This window comes from Pteropus alecto, unplaced genomic scaffold (genome assembly GCF_000325575.1).
Source record: "Pteropus alecto unplaced genomic scaffold, ASM32557v1 scaffold124, whole genome shotgun sequence".
NCBI classification, from domain to species: domain Eukaryota; kingdom Metazoa; phylum Chordata; class Mammalia; order Chiroptera; family Pteropodidae; genus Pteropus; species Pteropus alecto.
In genome coordinates, this window is record NW_006435779.1 from 1,722,089 (window position 1) to 1,742,723 (window position 20,635).

The following is a 20,635-nucleotide window of genomic DNA, read 5'->3' on the forward strand; positions in this document are numbered from 1 at the left end:
GCCAGCGAGCATCATTTAGTGATTTGTCAAGTCACTGGAGATGAGAGGCTAGAAGGGTGAAGGGAGATGGCGAGGGATATAGATTTGGGAGACTTTGGCATCAAGACAATGAACTCTGTGAGAAAGAAGTATAGGAATGATGAGTCGAGGCCGACCATTTGGGAGTGATCACATTTATGGAGATAGGAGAGGAACTTGTGCAGATAGTGAAGAAGTCTACACTGTGCTTGGTAGTTCTCTTCTCTCCATAAAGGGACAAGTTCTGGGTGTAGGAAGCAGATGATGAGAATCAAGAGTTTAACAAACATGTGTCACTGTCTTTCTACTCTGGGCCAGGCACTGTGGTGGGTGCTGGGAATATAGAGATGAAGAAAACCACCTTGCTCTGTCACTAAGAGTTTGTAATCTAGTGAGCCCTATTTTATTCTTATTTAGGAGAGTAAAGTTTTCTTAATGCCGTCTGTATAAGATATTTATCAAAACTGTCTCCAAAACTTAGAACATTGGTGCTAGAAAGAACCTTAGCAATCACATATACCAGCAACTTTATTTATCATATGAAAAACTGAAGCCCAGAGAATTGCTTAGTTGGTGGCTAAGTCTTCTGGCTCCCAGATCATGTCACCAACAGCATGACTGGCATTATCAACCATCTTAGAGAGGAATTCTACTGGGAGCCAGGCTCTCTCTGGAGGTATAAAGACCTGACTTTTGGAAAGTCATTATCAAATTGAGTAGAGAGATTGTTTTGGTCAGCTTGCCCTGTGGGAAACTGCCACCCCAATGGGATTCTGCTGGTGAGTGCATTGCCATCCTTCCACCTTCGAGGCTTCCTCTAATATGTTGGATTGTTCAAGTGCTCTTTGAGGGTTTCCAATGCACTTTTCCTCTAAACTTTACCACTTCTATTATGGCACAGCTACTTCCACAATCAGCCAGAGTGCTAAATTCTTCCTGTTAGCCAGCCAACTCATATTTTATCAATTCTACCTCAGGGGCATCTCCCGAATCCATTCTTCTCTCAAAAATTTCAATATCACTTTCATTTATCTCTTCTGGACCATTGCATCATGCCCCTAAGTCTTTTCTCTGCTTTCATTCATCCCCTCTTTCATCTAATTCTTGCACATTGCTGTCAGATTATCTTAAAATAATGAAATCTCATGATTGTATTTGTTTTCTTTCCCAAGCACCCATGTGACATTCTGCTCTATAGTATTTCTGCCAAGTGGTCATCCAGCCCTTTCAGTTGTTTTCACGCATTGCATTTCCATTTTAAACACATCTTTCTATTATAAAGTTATTACTTATGTTGAAGTAAAATATTTTATGCTACTTTGTACTTGTTTCATGGGTATAATTTCCTCTTGAATATCTCTGAAGATGTTAATAAGAAAATTTTTTAAGTTCTCTTTTGTTTACTAGATTAACTCTTCTCTAAGAGGTCAGTTGCTTTGCTTTCTCACTCTCATGCATTTTCATGAATCCAACTTTCCTGAAATGTCCTGTGAACCTTGATTGTTCTTTCATATGTAAACATAATACTAGATTCCTCAGAATTAGAGTCTGTTGTGGGTTTCTTCAGCAGTTCTGTGGTCACTGTTCCAGCAGTAGGCCTCTCCCCTGAATGACATGACCGACTATTTTGTGTGGGGAATAGATATACAGAGTGTGTGTAGGGGATAGAGGAATGGATGATCTCAAGTTATTACCCAAAAAGAGTTGTATAATTAACAAAAGTGGGGTGGGTAGGATATTTTAATTACTCATTGAAATATTATAGTGAGCTTTCAATGATCACTAAGGTTATTCAGCTTTTAAAAATCAGACTTTTTCTTATAGAAAATCAATATTTCTTTTTTTGATAACTCTCAGAGCTCTCTAGATCCTTATTCTAATTTGAATAATTGCTCTATAGACCTGCATATCTTCCATACTGAGATTTATTTTTATGACATTTCTCTCATGTTTCTTGATTTCCCATGTCTTTTTTTTTTTTGGCAGGGGCGGGGTTGGGATTTCTTGGAGATCATCCTTAAATAATTATCTCAGAATCTATGGATAGTAAAACCTTTAAGTCCTTGTATTTATAAAAGTGTCTTTATTTTGCAATCACACTTGAATGATAGTTTAGTTGTGTATAAAATTCCAGGTTCAAAATAAACTTCCCTGAGAATTTAGAATGCATTTTTCAATTTCCTTCCTTCAGTCTAGTGTTATTAATTAGAAGCTTGAGGATAATTTGATAATCTGTTACTTGTCCCTTTATAGGTAACCTGTTCTTTCTGTGAGAGCTTTTAGGATCTTCTCTTGCCACTTAGAATTCTGAAATGTCATAAGAACGAGACTAGGTATGAGTCTTCTATCATTCGCCTTGCTTATATGCCCTTTCAATATGAAGGTTCATGGTATCAGGCCTGGGAGATTTTCTTCTTTCTTTGGCTATTTATTCTTGTCATTTTATTGATTCTGTCTTTTCAGAAATCATTTTAAAATCTTGTGTTTTTTTGCTTCTTCTCTGAAGACTTTCTTTTGACTTTTTCCCCCTTAGTCGTTCTATTGAATATATACATTTCAACAATTGAATTTCAATTTCCAAGAACTTTTTCTTTTTTAATGGTTATTTAATTTTCTTATTATCCCGCTCTTATTTTAGGGATACAATATCTTTGGATATTTCTGAGGATACTAATTGGAATTTTAAAATTACATTCTGTTCCCTGAATTTTCTATGTTCTACACCCTTGCTAATTCCACAGTCCTCTATCCTTTAACTCTGTTAGTAAGAGCCTCCCTCCTCCACTGCTGTCTTTTCTTAATGTCTATTTTGGCTGAAGGGCTATCTATTCCTATGATCTCATCTGCTTTCCATGTTCCCAGAAATTTATCTAAACTTCTAAAACTTTCATTTTGACAGTGAAAGAAATTTTGTTATTTGACATGAATATTTGAGGAAGAGGAGGAGGGGGAAGAGGAGAATGAGTAGACTTAGTTTACCACCTTAAACTATTCCCATCTCTTGTTTCTAAAAAGTCTTTTAAAACTGTCTTTGATATTTATTATTTTGAAACAAAATGGCAGCCAATAAAAGTTGCTACCTAGATATAGCTTCAGATATTTCGAATGAATTTCTGAAAAAACTGCTCTATGAATTTCATGTCATTATCTTGAAAAGGCCTAGAGTTCATTGAGAAGCCAGAAAATGTCTTAGTCTCTAGGAGGTCTCCTAATTTCTCTGCTTCAAAATGTAATTCTCAGAATAGCACGGAGAATAAAAATCCCCTCTTCTACTGCCAGCAGTGTCCCTGTATGTTCTAGAAGGCTGTAAAACCCAGTGAGCTCAGCCCCTAGCCTCTCTCTAGTTCTCCTTACATCTTTTTCATTTTCCACTCAGGTCCTGAGTTCTAAATAAGAGCACAGTTTAAGAACAGTGGTCATAATCTATGGGTCTCATTTGTTCCTATGATCAGAGGGTCCTCAGACCTCATAAAGGGAATGTTTTGTAATGGGTTGTTATGGGATCTTCTAGGTGAAATCCCCAGATGAGGAAACACAAACATATTATAAAAACGATGGAGAAGAAATCCATCAAACTGTTAACAAGGGCTATCTCTGAGGGGTACAATCATACATACTTTCTTTCTACTTTATACATTCCTATATTCACAGAATTTTTGTGGCAGATTTGTGTCATTTTTATTATCATGTAGGAAACAAGGACCAGCCTGGCCTTTGTTTCCCCCACAATCTGCCCCCTGCCCCGTACCCAACCTCATTTCCCACTCCTTTCTGACATGACCAATAGTGTGACCACCCCAGTGTCCCACTGAGGGTCTCATAGTTCTTTCATGTCATCTGCTCAGCAAATACTGAACAAATCAACAAATGATAAAACTAGTGAATGAATTTTCTATCTCTGTCCTTAGATTATGGTTTCCCAGACTTAACTGAGAAGGCAGGTTCCATAGAAGACACCAGCCAGGGTCAAGAGACACCGAGCCTCCCCTCTTCCTTGCCCAGGATGAACCTGGTGGACCCACTCTGGCATATGGCTCTTGGAGAGGAGGAAGAAGAGGAAGAGGAGAGGGAGAAGGAGGAGGTAGAAAAGGAAGAAGAGGAGGAAGAGGAGGAGCTGCTGCCTGTGAATGGAGCCCAAGAAGAAACCCAAACTCAGGCCCATGACTTTTCTCTCATCAGCAGCAGCCAGACACCAGGGGCCCCCAAACACAGGCATGAAGATTCTGGGGAGCAGGCCTCCTTGGATGTGGAGGTGGGGAGCAGCATGGAGCCAAGCCTGTCACCACCCTCAGTCACCCCAAGTACAGTGACTCTGGTGGGTCAGGACTTCACCAGCCAAAAGGCAGGGGTCACAATGCTGCCAGCCGCAGGGCATGAGGTTGAGTTTGAGGTCCCTCAGGAGGCAAGTAAGGAGGCTACTGTGGGAACAGCTGGATTGGCTGGCAAGCAAGGGGAGGTGTTGTCCTCAGCCTCATTCCCTCAAGCAGAAGCCCCCAGTGGGGCTGAGACCCCAAATGAAGGCACCCTTTACCCTGGAACTTCAATTGCTTTCCCCCTGACCCCCCAAGACATGGAGCTGGCACCTTCCTCTGCTATCTTGGGAAAAGAAGACCTCAGCCAGCAACCCCAAGAAGGGCAGGCCGCTGAAGCTCAATCCAGAATCCCCTGGGATTCTACTCAGGTAATGTGGAGGCATGTGTGGGCCATTGGAAATCCCAGGACTGTGCAGTGGTGGGAGGTCTTCCAGGCTGATGATGGAGGTGCTTGACACCACATAGATCCTCAGCAGAACTGTTGGGGATGCATACCTCATGGCCCAATAGTGGATAGCCTCACTGCATTTACATGCAATGTAGAAGACTTGGAAGAGCTTAGTGCTCTATCCTGATTTTTATTTGTTCAGGTGCTACTGCTGCTATCCTTGGCTTTCCCACTGCTTATGACACTGGTGAGAATTGGTGTCTGACCTGTGCTCTCTCTAGCACCGCTCTCTCTAGCACCGTTTCCATGCCCACCGCCATATATGCAGTTGCCCTCTGTTCCTCCCCCATTACGCCCACCTAGTACACACACACACACACACACACACACACACGTGCATGCACGCACATAGGCTCAATTCATTGCTCATGCCCCTGCAATACCAGAAGGAAAGGAAAGGCGTCTCAAATTGTCAGCCTGTGGATCTGGCCCACAGGCATGTTTCGTCTGGCCTACAAAATGTTAAAACAGGTTTGTCTCTAGCTGGGGCAAGCCCTCTGCAGTCTGGCCCCTTTGGCACAGTTCCATCTTCCTTTCATTCCTGTCATTCCTGGCTTCCTCCTCTCACATGGTTCCTAAAGATATCTGGGTTTGTAAATCTTAGATTGGATCCTGGCCATGTCACCTTGCAGAGGCTGTCAGCTCCCATCTAGCTATTACAGACCTACACATGGCCTTCACCTCCTAGCTTCCCAAAGAGTTTCCACTCATGCTCTCTCTGGATGCCTTTTCTTATGCCTTTTTAACTGTCACCATTCTTTTTGTTTCATTGTACAGGTGATCTGCAAAGACTGGAGCAATCTGGCTGGGAAAAACTATATCATTCTGAACATGACAGAGAACATAGACTGTGTGAGTGGTGAGCTAGGCTAAGGATCGCAGGCAGAAGTTGGAGGCAGGCAGGCAGAGCGGGGGCAGAGGGTGGGCACTGGGGAATGGGCAGTGGATGGGGTGGGAGGCTTAGCCCTTAAGTCAGAGGAAGCCAGCCTAACCCAGAGGATGAACCAGCACCCACCAACATCCAAGAAGACAGTGCTTTTATATTTTTTAATTTCTAAGGGCTCTTTTGTTCTTGTTCCCCTCTGTTTTTAATTCAAAGGTATAGTTTTGCTCATCTGTGCAATGTCTTATCTCTCTGAGGATACTGAAATTATTTTTTAAAATGTTTTCTCCCCACATAGGTTACTTTCCCCATTTCTTTGTTTCCATTCAGTTTTTCCACATGCATACTCTCCTCAAATGTCTGGTGGCATTTGCTCACTGCATTTAAAGAGGGCCATCAGAAAGCTAGTTGGAACCTTTGAGAGCAATGGCAGATTTTCTTAGCTACGATTTCTTAGGAGGGTGGGCTGGCTGGGTCATTTCATTTAGAAATTTCTAATCTCAACATCTTTAGGACCTTCCTCCTGGGTGATGAGATTCTTTGAAATGGAACTGCTGTTCTATCAGGAGTATAAAGCACTGGTTGCCAGTGTTCTGGGAGCCAGGGTGGGGAGAAGGCTGGGCATCTCACTATTAGAAACACGTATGTATAAATATATTCATTTACATCGGTGTTTGTAGTGTGAGCCCCCTTTCGCAGTTGTGCCTGGTGTCCTCTAGGTCAGAGACTCTTTGTTTCCCCCTCTTTAAAGAATAAACTTCCAATCTTCTGCTGGGGGGAAGGGACATTTGTCAGCTGTGTAGTGTTGGAGAGAGGAACTAGGGATCCAGCTGCTGCCTAAATAGGTTTTCAAACAGTTTTCCTATTTTTAGTACAGTTTCATTCCCTCTTGCCAAGTAACCAGTGCTGCTTATTCCAGCATGTTTGAGGAGTTCAACAGTTTAAGTGATTGCTTCTCAGATTTCCCTCTTTTGGCTTAGAATTCTGCTCTTTGGGGCTTGCTAAATCGGGAAATTCTAACTCATTCATCTGCCTCCAGTGTCCAGATTCTGTTGCTCTTGTCTCTTTTCTGTTTTATTTTGGTTTTGTCTTTGTGGTTTTAGACTTAAAAAAAATTCTTTATTCTTGTTTAGTAGGTATGGGGGAAAGAGAAAGTACATGCGTGTAATTAATACAAAAGTGGCCAATGAGGTGTTTTCTTTTCTCCAGAATCATTTTAAATGGATGGATTTTAACATATTGATGTGTTTTAATTCATCACAGTTATTATTTTTACTGATGCTCAGATGCCCCGTATTTGATCAGTGAAAGCCTGTTTGAGTTGGCTTCTGAGTCCTTTTGACCAACCTATTTAGTGTTTGGTAGTTTCCTGGCTTTCTGGTGTAATAAGATGTTCCAGGCTCATCTTGTAAGTTCTCTCCCACAAACACAGAATCAACATTTCTCCAAGCTCTCATTCCTTTTATTGAAAAATGGTATTTAGAGGTCACAAAAAAGGTAGTGGGGACCCTTAAATACTTGAACAATAAAGTCTAAAGATAATACCTTCTCTTTTCAGGTAACACATAGATATTAAAATGCTTTCATTCTGCTTTCTCTGTTTTTGTTTTATTGTGCTCATCTAATATGTGATATCCACCTAAATAGTCATTGTTTTTATGGTGGATTTTTTTTTATTGTGTTAAAAAACTAACATAAAATTTATCATCTTAATCATTTTAAAGTACGTAGTTGTATTAATTACATTCACATTGTTGTGAGACATATCTCCAGGACTTTTTCATGTTACAAAACTGAAACTCCCCTTTACCACCCTCTCTCAGTCCCTGGCAAAATTTGTCTTTTAGTGACTGACTTATTTCACTTAGCTGAATGTTCTCAAGGTCCATCCATGTTGTAGCATGTGTCAGAATTTCCTTCCTTTTTAAGGCTAAATAATATTCCATTGTATGTAGACCACATTTTGCTTATTCATCCATCCGTCAGTGGATATTTGGATTGCTTCCACCTCTTGGCTATTGTTAATAATGTTGCTATGAACATTGGTACAAATATCTCTTCAAGACCCTCCTTTCAGTTCTTTTGGGTATATATCCAGAAGTGGAATTGTTGGATCATATGGTGATCACATTTATAATTTTTGAGGTACTGTCGTACTGTTTTTGCAGCAGCTGCACCATTTTACATCCTTGCACCATTTGACATCCTCATCAACAGGGATAAGGGTGCCAATTTCTCCACATCCTCACCAACACTTGTTATTTTCTGTGTGTGCGTGTGTGTTTTGTTTTATCGTGATTATCCTAATGAGTATGAGGTATAACCTCATTGTGGGTTTGATTTGTATTTCTCTTGATGATTAGTGATGTTATGCATGTCATTATTATTAATAGTCAGTGCTTATTTCGTTTTATCAACATATTTATTTGTTTCTTTGCTCACATGTCTTCTCATATCCTCACTCCTTTCTTCTGGGTTTAACTTCCTTCTTCCTGAAATCTATCTTTAATGGTGCGTTCTGCAAAGATATCTCAGCCTTTGTTTATGTAAAAATGTCTTTAATTTTTCTCATGTTCTTTTTTTCATAACTTTTTATTTTGATATAATTTCAAACTTGCAGAAAGAATAGTACAAAGAAATCCATATATCCTTCAGCCAGATTCGCCAATTGTTAGCATTTTTTCAAACCATTTGAGAGTAAGGTGAAGGCATCATTCTCTTTTACTCCTACCCCTAATTACATTAGTGTGTATTTCCTCAGAATAAGAATTTATTTTTTGGATAATCACAGTATAGTTATAAAAATCAAGACATTAACACTTACAGAAAACTATAATCTATAGACCTTATTTAGATTTTACCAGTGGTCCAATAATGTTCTTTTTAGCTTTTTTTTCCCTTCCTGGTTCAGGATTTAATTCAATGTCATGCATTGCATTTAGTTGTCATGTCTCTTTAGTCTCCTTTAATCTGGAACATCAGTTCCTCAAGCCTTTCTTTGTGTTTAATGACCTTGACATTATCGAAGAGTAATAGGAGTATTGTGCATATAAAATGATGGAGATATACAGAGAAAATGTCTTTGGGAAAAGATGAGGAGAAAAGTGCTCACAGTCTCGCAAGGGGGAGTCTTGCAAGTTAGAGCTTCGGTCTGAGAAATTGGATCCTCAGTATCTAGAAAAAGTAATGCAGACTCACTGGCTCCTCCTATTTTACCTAAGATGTCATAGTTCTCTTCCTCCTTTTGGTGCAGTTATACATTAGAAATATAATTAGGTTTATTTCTTTCTGTTTGTGTTCAATTTTAGTTTTTTTCCCCCTCATCCTTGTTTATAATGACTTACAATATACATCCAGAAAAGCACACAGATCTTAAGTGTACAGTTTGATGGATTGCCTGGCTGAAGCCCATAGACCCACAATATCAGTTCTGGGAGAGTCTGATGACTATATATTTCATAGCATTTATTTTGTAGGTGGGAACTGAGTGTCAGTGGCATGAGAGAAAAGCCCTGGCTTTGGAATCTAAATAATCTGGGTTCAAATCCTGGTTCTGCCATTATCAGCTCTGTGACCTTTTGCAAAATACTACACTTCTCTGAGACTTTCCCCATCCTAACACCGTAGGCTTACTGTGAGGATTAAGCTAGGCAGGCAGTTGGACCCAGAAGAATGTGGGGAACGCACACATTGTGATTGTGGAGCACAGAGCTACTGCATGGCGGGGGAGGGGGGGTGAGGTGGGGGGGGCACTGCCTGTGGCAAGAGGATGTTTTTTTTCCCAAGCAGTTGGGTTGACGTGTCACAGTGCATTCATCCTGCACCCCACTCAGACAGGTGCAGGAGTGCACCCCTTCCCTAAACATACACACACATCAAGATGGTAAGAACTAGTTCAGGAACGGTGGCTTTCCTAGCTGCATGTAGCTATCTCCAGGTACCACTCTCCCATATTCAGAACTGAGTTGGGTTTCTGTTAGGCCAATGAGTGCCAAGGCTTGAGCTTGAAACTGGCACGTGTCATGGTAACAAGGAACTTCAGTTACCCTGGTGACCTTCAGTTTGGCATGACAACCAGGGGAAGTCTCATTAGCTTGGGCTCTAGCAGAAAGGAGACTAGGAGTATCAGGGGTCCCACAGGGGTGGCCTGGTGAGATGCCTGTGCCTCACGGGCAGCCCTGGCTTGCAGCTTCATAGCAGAGCACTCAGGAGAGCTGAGCAGCTGGGAGAGGGGTATCTGGCTGGGAGCCTTGGTGGCTAGGAGCAGGGGACTGTTGACTTCCAGGCACAGGAGGGAAAACACTACTGGAGAGGAGCTGGGGGTCAAGGGAGATGGGGCAGGAGGGTAGAGAGCAGCCATAGGGCCAAAGGAGGGTCTCTTCCCAGATAGAGCTAAGTAGGGACAATGGCAGGCTGGAGCCAGAGGCAGGGTTCTGGCCTCCAGCCCCAGCCTGAGCTCCTGCCACTCACTCAGTTCTTGCTTAGTGCCGGCCTCTTGCTCTTTTTTTAAAAAAAATTATGTAATTACATATTTACAAGGTCAAGAGAATCTAAACAGTACTAAAGATTATCAGATAAGAAGTCTCCTTATACCCCTCCTGCTGCTCCCAGCACTGCTTCCGGGGAGGTTACCATTTTAAACATCTCTGTTTTAGTTCTACCATCACTAGAGGACTCAGACGTCTATCTTGACTCCTCAACTCTGGGCTGTATCTCTGCAATGAGAGACGAGCATGGTTAGGTGGCTGTATGGCTGTTACCTCCACCCCCCAATATATTCATCCCTTGCACTATACACTTGAACACACAGGCACCATGAGCAGTCTTCCATATTCTTTCACATGCTATACACCCACTTCTGGACTTGTTGTCATGAGGGCAGGTATCCTCTCAGCTCAACTGGGTGTATCCCTGGGCAGACCCCACACTCTCCTCATGGCACAAAGCCAGGGCAGGAGGAGCACCTGGATGCCTGCCTACAGGAAACAAACCCATAGTCCTCCTGAAGGCCAAGCTGACTGACTCTCAAGTGGTTCAGAGCAGCCCCCTCTGGAATAGCCAGATGGTGTTTCCCAGTGCTTGTCCTCTGGGCGGGGCCTGGAGGAGCAGCTGGCCTAGAGGCAGAAGCGAGTAGAGCCCTCTCCCTCACTGAACATAGACTCTCTTTGTGCCCCTGTAGGAGGTGTTCCGGCAGCACCGGGGGCTGCAGCTCCTGGCCCTGGTGGAGGAGGTGCTGCCCCGTCATGGCAGCAGCCACCATGGGGACTGGCACATCTCCCTGAGCAAACCCAGTGAGAAGGAGCAGCACCTTCTAATGACCCTGGTGGGCGATCAGGGTGAGCGGGGGTGGGGGCCATGGGGGGTGTTGACATGTCTGGGGAGAGGGCCCAGGAAGGCAGCAGCAGGTGGGCTAAACCATTAAACATATTCCGAGGCCACAGAAGCTCTCTGACAGGACTGTGGAAAAATGCAGCCATGGCTTTTGGACGTGGACCTCTGGGATAGCAAGATGAGGTGCTGCTTCAACTCCCTAGCTTAGAATATCAACAGGCTTGAAGATAGGAAGAGGAGGGTGGGAACATTGGGAACAAGAGGTGTGGTTTCAGCACAGGTGCCAGACAATGCAATGCACACTGTGTGGAGGGCTGAGAAGGGTTGTGTTCCGCAGCCTTGTGAGGCTGTGGAAGTGACTGGCATCACAACCTGGTGTCACATAGTGGACACTCACTAAACCTTTGTAATGAGTCAATTAGTGGGCAGCAAGCAGAGAAGTGTACATGCACCATTAGGTCCGTGTGTGGTCAGGAGCCAGGGAGTGAGGTTCTGGAAGCTCAGGCCAGAGGCTGTTCCAGGGAGCCAGGAGCCCACAGAGGGTGCGCCTCAGTGACCAGGGCTGCGCTGATAATGGTGTTTCCCCCCAGGGGTGGTGCCAACTCAAGATGTCCTTTCTATGCTGAGTGACATCCGCAGGAGTCTTGTGGAGGTAAGGGCAGGGACAAGCTCCCCTCCCATTCCTTAAAGCTCTGGGAATAGAGCTGCCTTCCCTGAGGGCCAGAGGCAGCCTGCCCCATGCAGTGAGAAGGAGCGAAACACGATTCTTGGAGCTCTTCCTTTCAGGTGTCCAAGACACAGTTTCCATGGGACATGTGAGCACTTAACTACCAACTACACAAGGCATGTGACAGGGCCAGAAAGAGGCTACAGAGGGGGTGGTGGTCAGGAGAAGACTCAGAAGGGAGGAGACCTCTGAGGGGCATCTTGATAGGTAGGTAGAAGTTTTCTGAGTAGACAGTGGGAGAAATACCATGTCTGGCCAAGGAACTGTTCAGAAGCTTGGTGCTTTGGAGTCTGTGTTATAGCTCCAGAACCATAGGAGACAGCACTAGAGGCTTGGGCAGGCTTCAGAACCCATGGGAGTCTGCAGTGCTTGGCCAGCTGGGGATAAGCTGGGGTTGAGTGGCAGGGCTCAGAGCACAGTGGATAGCCCTGCCTTCTTGAGAGGCATACCTGACCTAGTGACTGACCTGTCCTGGAGACCTGGGCTGAGGAGACAGGTTGGCCAGCTTCTCCTCCTGAGCTGCCTGCAGCACCTGTGCAGGGTGGAACAGAGCCCTGGCTGATGGGAGGGGCAGGTCCCCATTGGTCCTCCTACTCCTCATTCCACTTCCCTCCTTGAGGACAGTCACCATTTCCACCAAAATCCCTTCCACTCACTATGAAACCCAGAGATCTGTCATCAGTCCTCCTCCTTCTTGAGGGCTGTGCAGTATTTGACAACAAAAATGAGCCATACATGACTCTGCCTCCTTATCTAGTACATGCAAGGCTGAGGGGCTGGATGACATGGGGGTTCTGTTTTTTTTTGATAAGCATATTGAGTGCTTACTGAGGCCATACTGTGTGGGGTTCCCTCCTCACCACCCCAGGGCTTATGAGCATTAAGTGAGGCTCTACTGAGTGCTGTTGGTACCCCATTTAAGATGAGAGCTGAAGCCCAGAGAAGGGTAGTGACTCACCTGAGATTGTACAGCTAGTAGTGGTAGAGCCAGGCTTTGGATCAGGCCTGAATGACTCAAGACCCTGGCCTTTTATCATGATGCTGTTTTTGTGCCACCCAGATGGCTACTGAGAGCCATTCTGGTTGTGAACCTCTGGTTTTGTGAATACTGGTGCAGGTGGGAACAGATCCTCATGTCTCTTCTCCCAGCCCCTGGGTGTGACATAGCCAAAAGGCATGCTGGGCCTTTGGAAGTATATTAGTGGGCAAATTTATCAAGTTCTAGCAAGAAAAATGGATCTTTGATAAAAAGTCAATAGAGAAAAGTAGTGGAAATATACAGGCAGAAACCAAAGAAGAGCTGAATACCTCCTGGTCTTAGAAAGGGGAGCACAAGGCAGAAAGGGGCTCTCAGGTCTCTGCACTGGGGTCCAGGAGATAGCACCTTCACCCTGGCACCTGTCATCTGAGGAGGGCAGCTCACCTTTTTTCTTTTGCCCTCTGCCTGGATGCTGGTTTGTGGAGAGAATATCTGCTGGGCCATAGCAGCCTCTGGGCCAGAGAAAGCAGGTCCATCCACCCAAGACAGCCTGCAGTGTGGGCGTGGGCCTGTGTAGCTAAATACCACTGGTGATCACTCCAGTGGGAAAAGGGAAGAAGCTGGGAGGCTCGGGGTGGCCCTTGATGTGGGCTGTCCCCAGCATCTCCTGTACTGTCTCTGGCCCATATGGCCAGAATGATACCAGAATACTCCATCCCCAAGGTGGAAGTTGTTTCTCAGGGGACTGATTCAGTGGTAGTATGTGGTGGAGGATGTGTGGAAAGGGGATCACAGTTGCCCTTATCTGTATTCTTTTTTCTTAACTGGTGGGACAGGTATGGGGACTCCATCTAGTTTTGATCATGAATGGCAGGATGGGAGGGGCCAGCCTCAATGGGGTGTCAGGGCCACAACCAATTGGGTTTAGAGGCAGATTTCTGTCCCAGTAGGGTCAGTGTCAGGCAGAGCAATGGTAGGGATGTGAGGGGAGGTAGGGAATGGAGATGTGGGAGGTAGAGAGGCTTGGAGTTGCCTTCAGGTGAACGGAGTGGGCATAAGGCTGAGAGAGTCCCTCATGAGCACAGGTCCAGGCCTCTGAGGGAGCTTCAGGAGCCAGGAGTGTCAGCTCCTTCTCAAAGTCTGTCCCTGTCCCTGAGCCCCGACCCCACAGGCCCCACGGGGAACCATGATGCCCTGGGACCTCAGCTGAGGAACCTGGCCTTTCCCACCCTTAGATTGGCATCCAGAACTACTCCATGACAAGCAGCTGCCAGGCCCGGGCCAGCCAGGTGCGTAGCGACTATGGGACGCTCTTTGTCGTGCTGGTGGTCATCGGCGCCATCTGCGTCATCATCATTGTGCTGGGCCTGCTCTACAACTGCTGGCAGCGCCGGTTGCCCAAGCTCAAACACGTGGTGAGCATGAGGGCAGGTGGAGCAGGGGTCTTGGGCTGGGGTGGTACTGGTAGAGATGGGAGCGCCCAACAAGCTCCATCATCTGGAGACTCAGTGTCTGCATCTTAGGTTGGCTGGCAGTAATTATCCTGGGATGGGGTACTGCAGGTGAAGCCTTTTGTCTAGTGCCTGCATCCCAGTTTTCCCTCTGTGCAGGGCGTCAGCCCCACTCACAACCACCTCCATGGCACCAGCCCCTCCTGGGCAGGGTGGCCCTAAAAGTCTGCGCTCATCCCGAAGTCTCACCAGAGAAGCCCTGAATCAACAGTGCCTAAGGATCAAGGAAAAGGCCAGGGCACGACTCCTATGTTCCCAGCAGGCCCCTGGAGTCTCTTTATAAGGAGGCTTTTGGGAGGGATCAGCTGGTGTCAGGGAGGCCACAGGCTTGTTTAGTCAAAGGATCAGTGAAACTGTTTTAACAAAGGAGTTGAGCTGTGGGAACAGAACAGAAGGGAAGTGCCATCTGTCAAGGGTCCCCTGGGATTCCCTCTGTAGGGTTTTACACACTAGGGAAGGAACAGTGAAGTGACTTGTTCAAGGTCTTAGGCCAGGTCAACGGGGCACTTGGGTGCAGCTGGTGGGGCAGGCGAGGGCCAGGGCCTGTGGCACTCAGCCAGCAGCCCTGTCCCGGCCCGCAGTCACACGGCGAAGAGCTGCGCTTCGTAGAGAACGGCTGCCACGACAACCCCACGCTGGACGTGGCCAGCGACAGCCAGTCGGAGATGCAGGAGAAGCAGCCCAGCCTGAATGGCGGGGGGCCCGTAAACGGCCCGGGGGGCTGGAGCGCGCTCATGGTGGGCAAGCGGGACCCTGAGGACTCGGACGTGTTCGAGGAGGACACGCACCTGTAAGGACGCACGCCAGCGCTGCGCCAGGACCAGCAGGGCGGACCCGGGGCGCACAGTCGCGCCCCCTCCTTCCCGGCCTGCCGCTCCCCGCAGCCTGGCCTCCGGTACTGGCTCCTTTCGCTTCCCACCGACCCTCAAAACAGTCTTGGCACAGCCCTCCCTACTCCCACCCGACGCCTGGAGGGGCCGCTCCTGAGACCCCGATTAAAGCCGCCCGGAGTGTCGGGGCCCAGCGCGTACGGCTGCCGGAAGGCGGGGCCGGCGCCTGTTTACATCCGGCCCAGGCGCGCCGCTGCCTTTTCTGCTGCCCGAGGTTGATCGGCCTGTGTCCACCCCTCCCGCGCCATGGATACCAGCGACCTCTTCTCCAGCTGCAGGAAGGGGGACGTGGGCCGAGTGCGGTGAGGACCCCGCGGCCGGGAAGTGTGCGGGGGGTGCGGCTCTAGCCTGGGGCGGGCAGGGGACGGCCGCGGGACGGGCGGGCGCCTCGCGATACCCGCCGCAGATCACCGGTCAGCAGGCGCCTGGGTGTCAAAGACGAGGACTACGGCAGCCTTACACACGGGGGTGAGGTGCTGGCGATGATTTACTTCAGAGGGTCCTAGAAGGCTTACTGGAGAAGACTGCCACGCGGAGGCCTGAAGAAGAAGCGGGCGGAGAGAAGAGGCATTTCGCTTCCTGAGCACTCGGGGCCCAAGGCCACACTGGAGGCAGCCCTGGGACTCCCAGCGTGGCTCTTCTTTCTGATGCCTCTTTAGCTGGCGCTGGGAACCCCAAGGCCCAGAATGGGCCTCTAGTCTCCGGGGATTTGGAAACTACTAAATGCAGTTATAGAAAATCTGGTGCTAAACTTGCCATCTCCGTGAGCTTGGAGAGGGTACCCTATTGAGGTGGGGCACTTCTCTTCCTTGGCCCTTTCTTCCCTATTACTTACTCCCACAACTTTCTTGGGTCCCTCCCTGGCATCAGGTGCCACTCGGAGTTAGTTGATAACTCCCAAAGCTGAATGCTACTCTACTCCCTGATCCAACCTGGACGTCCCCCTAGGCTGTCCCACTCAGTGACATGATGACCCTCTTACCTTGACATCCCATCAGCTACCTGTCTCCTGACTTCCACCTTCTAGCATCTACTGTTCACACTTCTATACCATCAGGCTGCCTACAGCAGCCTCCTCCTCGGTCCCCCTGCCTCTAGTTTCCCCTAGCCAACCCACTGCCCCAAGCAGCCAGAGGGCCCTGGCAGAAGCAGAGGCCCAGTCACCTTCTCTCTCCCAAATGCCTTCAGGCCAGAGTTTCAGCCTTTTCAGCTCTGGGGCCTGGCCTCTGACTTTCAGGGTCTGCTTTTTGTGTTCCCACCTCCCCACCCTGTTTTTGCTGGTGCCTTTAAGAGGAATTCCTTTCCTGCTCTGGTCTGCCTGTCATCTGCCCTCAGCTGGAGGAGGCTTCCTTCATCCAAAAAGGATGTCGTCCCTCCTTCTTCTTCCGTGGGTCTCCTCTCCCAGAGTGAGCCTATCCTGACCCAGGCTCTGACCTCCCCGTTCCCACCCAGGTACCTGTTGGAGCAGCGAGATGTGGATGTGAATGTATGGGACAAGTGGGACAGCACGCCCTTGTGAGTGCCAGGTGGATGGGTGGTCAGGGTGGGTAGGGTGGGGCCTTCAGTCCTGGCAACTGCCTCCTGGTACTCCTTTTTTCTTCCTTCTCAGGTACTACGCCTGCCTATGTGGGCATGAAGAGTTGGTACTCTACCTTCTGGCCAATGGTGAGAGAAGGGGACAGGGACAGTGTGTGTGTGTGTGTGTGTGTGTGTGTGTGTGTGTGTGTGTACACATGTACTAGGGTTCCATGGCGTGTGTACACACTTTCAAACACTCTTAAAAAAAACTTTCCCTCCTATACTCAGTCAGCAAGTACTTTTGGCTCTACTTTCAGAACCTGTTCTCTGCTCTGTCCACTTCCTATCACCCCTGCTCCTGCCCAACCCAGCTACAGCATCTCTTCCTGGATCATCTCTGCCTGGACGCAGCGCCATCTTCCTCACTGGTCTTGACAGCTGCCCCTTCTGCCCCACCTACAGTCTGTTTTCTATATCACAGCCAATTGGGGCTCAACAATTGGGGCTTATTAAAATCCTCTGATGGCTTCCTACTGCATTTAACATAGAACTAGCATGCCTTGCTCTTCCTGGGAGATGCCACAGGGCCTGCTCCTCCCAGTATGGCCTCTCCTCTTTGGCTCTCCCATATGCTCATTGTTCCTGCCATACTGGACTCCTCTCTGGTGCTCCAGCGCCCCAAGCTTGCTCCTGCCTCGGGGCCTGTGCACTTGCCATTTCTCCTGCTTAAACTGCCTTTTCCCAGATCTTTGCATGGTTGATTTCCTCGCTTCATTCTGGTTTCTGCATATTGTCACCACCACTGTGCCCTTCCGTGGCTTCCCTATGTGGCAGCTGTCATCAGTGTCATCCTTTGTCTTGCTTTGTTTTTCTTCATAGTACCTAACATCATCTGTTGGTTCATTTATTGTTCTTCCCCACTGGAGTATCACTTCGGTGAGGACATAGACCTGTCTGTTTATGGCAGTGACCCCAGTGCATAGTACAGGGCCAGCCTCTGAGCCTACTCTGTTTTGTGTAGTCTCTGGTATGTATGAGTGAATATGTGCGTGTGAGTGTACAGGGTTATGCCTGTGTGCCTAGGCCCTGGAAGTGTGGATGCTGGAGTTAGTGGGCCCAGGGTCACTGAAAGGGGCCTTCAGGGCTTACGGGACTCACATGTAAGGAGAAGGAAGATGGGGATTAGGAAGTCCCCAGGCCCCCAGGCCCCTCCCCAGCTGTAGCATGCAGCCCCATAGACCTGCTGCTGATGAGTGCTGCTGCCCCCAGGAGCCCACTGTGAGGCCAACACCTTCCAGGGTGAGCGCTGCTTCTATGGGGCTGCAAGTGATACCATCCGTCGGGCCCTGCGTGATTATAAGCAAGTGACAGCCTCCTGCAGGAGGCGGGACTACTACGACTTCCTGCAGCGGTGAGATGGAGCATAGGGCATCAGGATAGCTTTTGCCCAGTGGATCGTGGTGGTTGTGGACTGCATGGGGCTGAGGACTCTCCTGTGGGATGGGCCGGGGAACTAGAGTGGTTAGACTGAGGAGAGATCTTCTGCTGAGTCCCCGTCCATCTGCCCCTTTCCAGACTTCTGGATCAAGGCATTCACAGCGATGTGGTCTTCGTGGTGCATGGGAAATCTTTCCAGGCCCATCGCTGCATCCTGGGTGCACGCAGCACTTACTTTGCCAACATGCTGGACACCAAATGGAAGGGCAAGAGCATTGTGGTCCTCAGGCACCCACTGGTGCGTCCCTCCCTGGGAGTGGGTAGCAGAGGGACAGCAGGGGGCTTGCTTGTATTGAGCTACACTTCTGACCTTTCCTCCTGGCTGTCTCTGCCCGCAGATCAACCCCGTGGCCTTTGGGGCCCTGCTGCAGTACCTGTATACAGGTGACCCCCCAGGCCTGGGTCTGGCGGGCAGGGAGAGGGCTGCATTTCTCTCCAGCAGCAGACCAAGCCATGGCCTTGGGCTGACTTTTTATTGCCTGGTGCTTTGTCCCCTGCAGTGCAAGATGGTTCTAGCTGCCTTCTGGGTTGGTTGGGAGGCAATGAGCTGATATGTCTACTAAGCAAGAGTTTGACCCACAAACTGAGCCCCCTTCTCATCTGCTCTGGGGCCTGTAGAACTCGGGCAATGGCTCTTGATAGGGGAACCAAGGCAGCATGTAGGCCCAGAAATCCCAGCCCTGCCTCTAAGTGGCCATGTGGGAGGGACAACCTACGAAACTGTGTGCTTGGGCACCGCTAATGGCCCTTCTCAGGCCCTGAGCTTCACACACTGCACCCAGGCTGCCTGGACATCAGCGTGGAACACATCAGTGACTGTGAGCGCCTGGCGAAGCAATGCCAGTTATTGGACCTGCTCAATGACCTGGAGGCCAAATGCAAGGAAGTATCTGAGTTTGGTGCGTTCAGGCTTTGGGGTCCAGGACTTTGGGCAGGAATTCACAGGGCCAACCTAGCTCCCTCAAGCTGCACTCTCTCCTCTGCAGTGGCATCCAAGCCAGGCACTTATATGAAGGTGCTGAGCATCAGGCCTCCCCCAGAAGACCCCCGGCTCCGGGAGGACCTGGCCCTACTGGCTCATTGTGCCCTGCCCCCTGAGCTCCAAGTAAGCACATCAGGGCCTGGGGCAGGCATGGGGCTGGGCCTGGTGGGCAGGAGGCTTGTTTAGGGACAGGACTGTGGTAGGGAAGCCCCACATTTGGGTTCAATTTCTTGTGTGGCCTTGAGCCAGTCACTTTTTCTGAGTCTACTTGTTTACTTCTTGATGTTTGTCTTGTATTTAAATCTGCAAATAGGGTGGCACTTTACCCCTCCAAGATCAAGCTAGAGCAAGCTAGAATAGGCTCTTGGCTGAGGCTGGCTACTCTGCCTTCTTCCACCTGCTCTAATGGCTTCTCCTCTCCTATCCCCCAGGGTGATCTTGGGGAGCTGCCCTTCCCTTGCCCCGATGGCTTCAACATCTGCCCTGATGTTTGCTTCCAAGTAGAGGGCTGCAGTTTTCTCTGCCACAAGGTGCCATCTACCACCCAGCACCCCAACCCCCTGCCTTAAGCTCTGGGCCAGTTCCTCTGGGCACAGCCCCGGCCCTGGTCTTTTCTAAGCCCAGTCTTCCCCAGGCTTTCTTCTGTGGCCGCAGCGACTACTTCCGGGCCCTGCTGGATGACCACTTCCAAGAGAATGAGGGCCTAGAGGCCTCTGGCGGCCTCCCGGCTGTCACCCTGCATGGCCTCTCGCCTGACATTTTTACCCATGTGGTCTACTATATATACAGCGATCACACAGAGGTGCGAGTTAGGGTGGGCTGTGTGCACTGGGCCCAGGGTTTCGGGAAGGGGCACAATAATGATCAGGACAGTTACACAGCTTGTGTTACTGTGGAGCTTCAAGGGCTTGCCAAGGTCCTGATTGGCTCTTAGGGGCAGATTTTTTCATGAGGCTGGAGAGGGAATGTGGGGCCCATTGGGATTTTCCTTTCAGGCAGAGGGGACCTTGTTAGGTTCCAGAACAGGCATGAGTAACAAGACCTGCATCATGAGCACATGACACTTGGGAACTTAGTGTCAGCCATATGGGGTCTTTAAGTTGTCCAGTGGAGAGTAAGTGGGGACAGTAACTCTGAATTCCCACAATAGCAGGGAGCCCTGAGTCTCCTGCCTCTGGATTGCTGCAGACCCCTGGGGTTCTCTATTCTCCATCCCGTTTGCCTCCCTGTGTCTTCACGTGCTCCAGGGTCTCCTAAAACAGGGTGATGTGGGCAGCAGCAGATAGTGCCAAGAGCGTGCTCTGCTGGGGTGGCGTGCGTGCGTGTGTGTGTGTGTAAAGGCCAGTGTCATAAAGCAATCCCAAGATACGGTGACTTACAGAAGAGAGGATTGTTTCTCCTTCCTGTTGAGGTAAGTGCCCCTGGGCAGGCGAACTTGCTGAGACTCAGGTTGTCTACTCCATCCTGGGCTGCAGGCCATATCCAGCCTGCTTTGTGAATAAAGTTTTACTGGAACACAGCCACACCCATTTAGTTCT

The 20,635-nt window shown here is 48.6% G+C and overlaps 1 protein-coding gene across 1 annotated transcript in view; it reads left to right on the forward strand.

Annotated features, from left to right (window-relative positions):
- PODXL2 (podocalyxin like 2) overlaps window positions 1-15,004 on the forward strand; it is a 25,027-nt gene extending 10,023 nt beyond the window's left edge. Inside the window, exons 2-7 of the mRNA XM_006911441.1 lie at window positions 3,927-4,699; window positions 5,557-5,631; window positions 10,842-10,998; window positions 11,584-11,645; window positions 13,935-14,114; window positions 14,792-15,004. Coding sequence (XP_006911503.1) covers window positions 3,927-4,699; window positions 5,557-5,631; window positions 10,842-10,998; window positions 11,584-11,645; window positions 13,935-14,114; window positions 14,792-15,004 — 1,460 coding nt within the window. The remainder of the gene's footprint in view (window positions 1-3,926; window positions 4,700-5,556; window positions 5,632-10,841; window positions 10,999-11,583; window positions 11,646-13,934; window positions 14,115-14,791) is intronic.
- The last annotated feature ends 5,631 nt before the right edge of the window (window positions 15,005-20,635 follow it).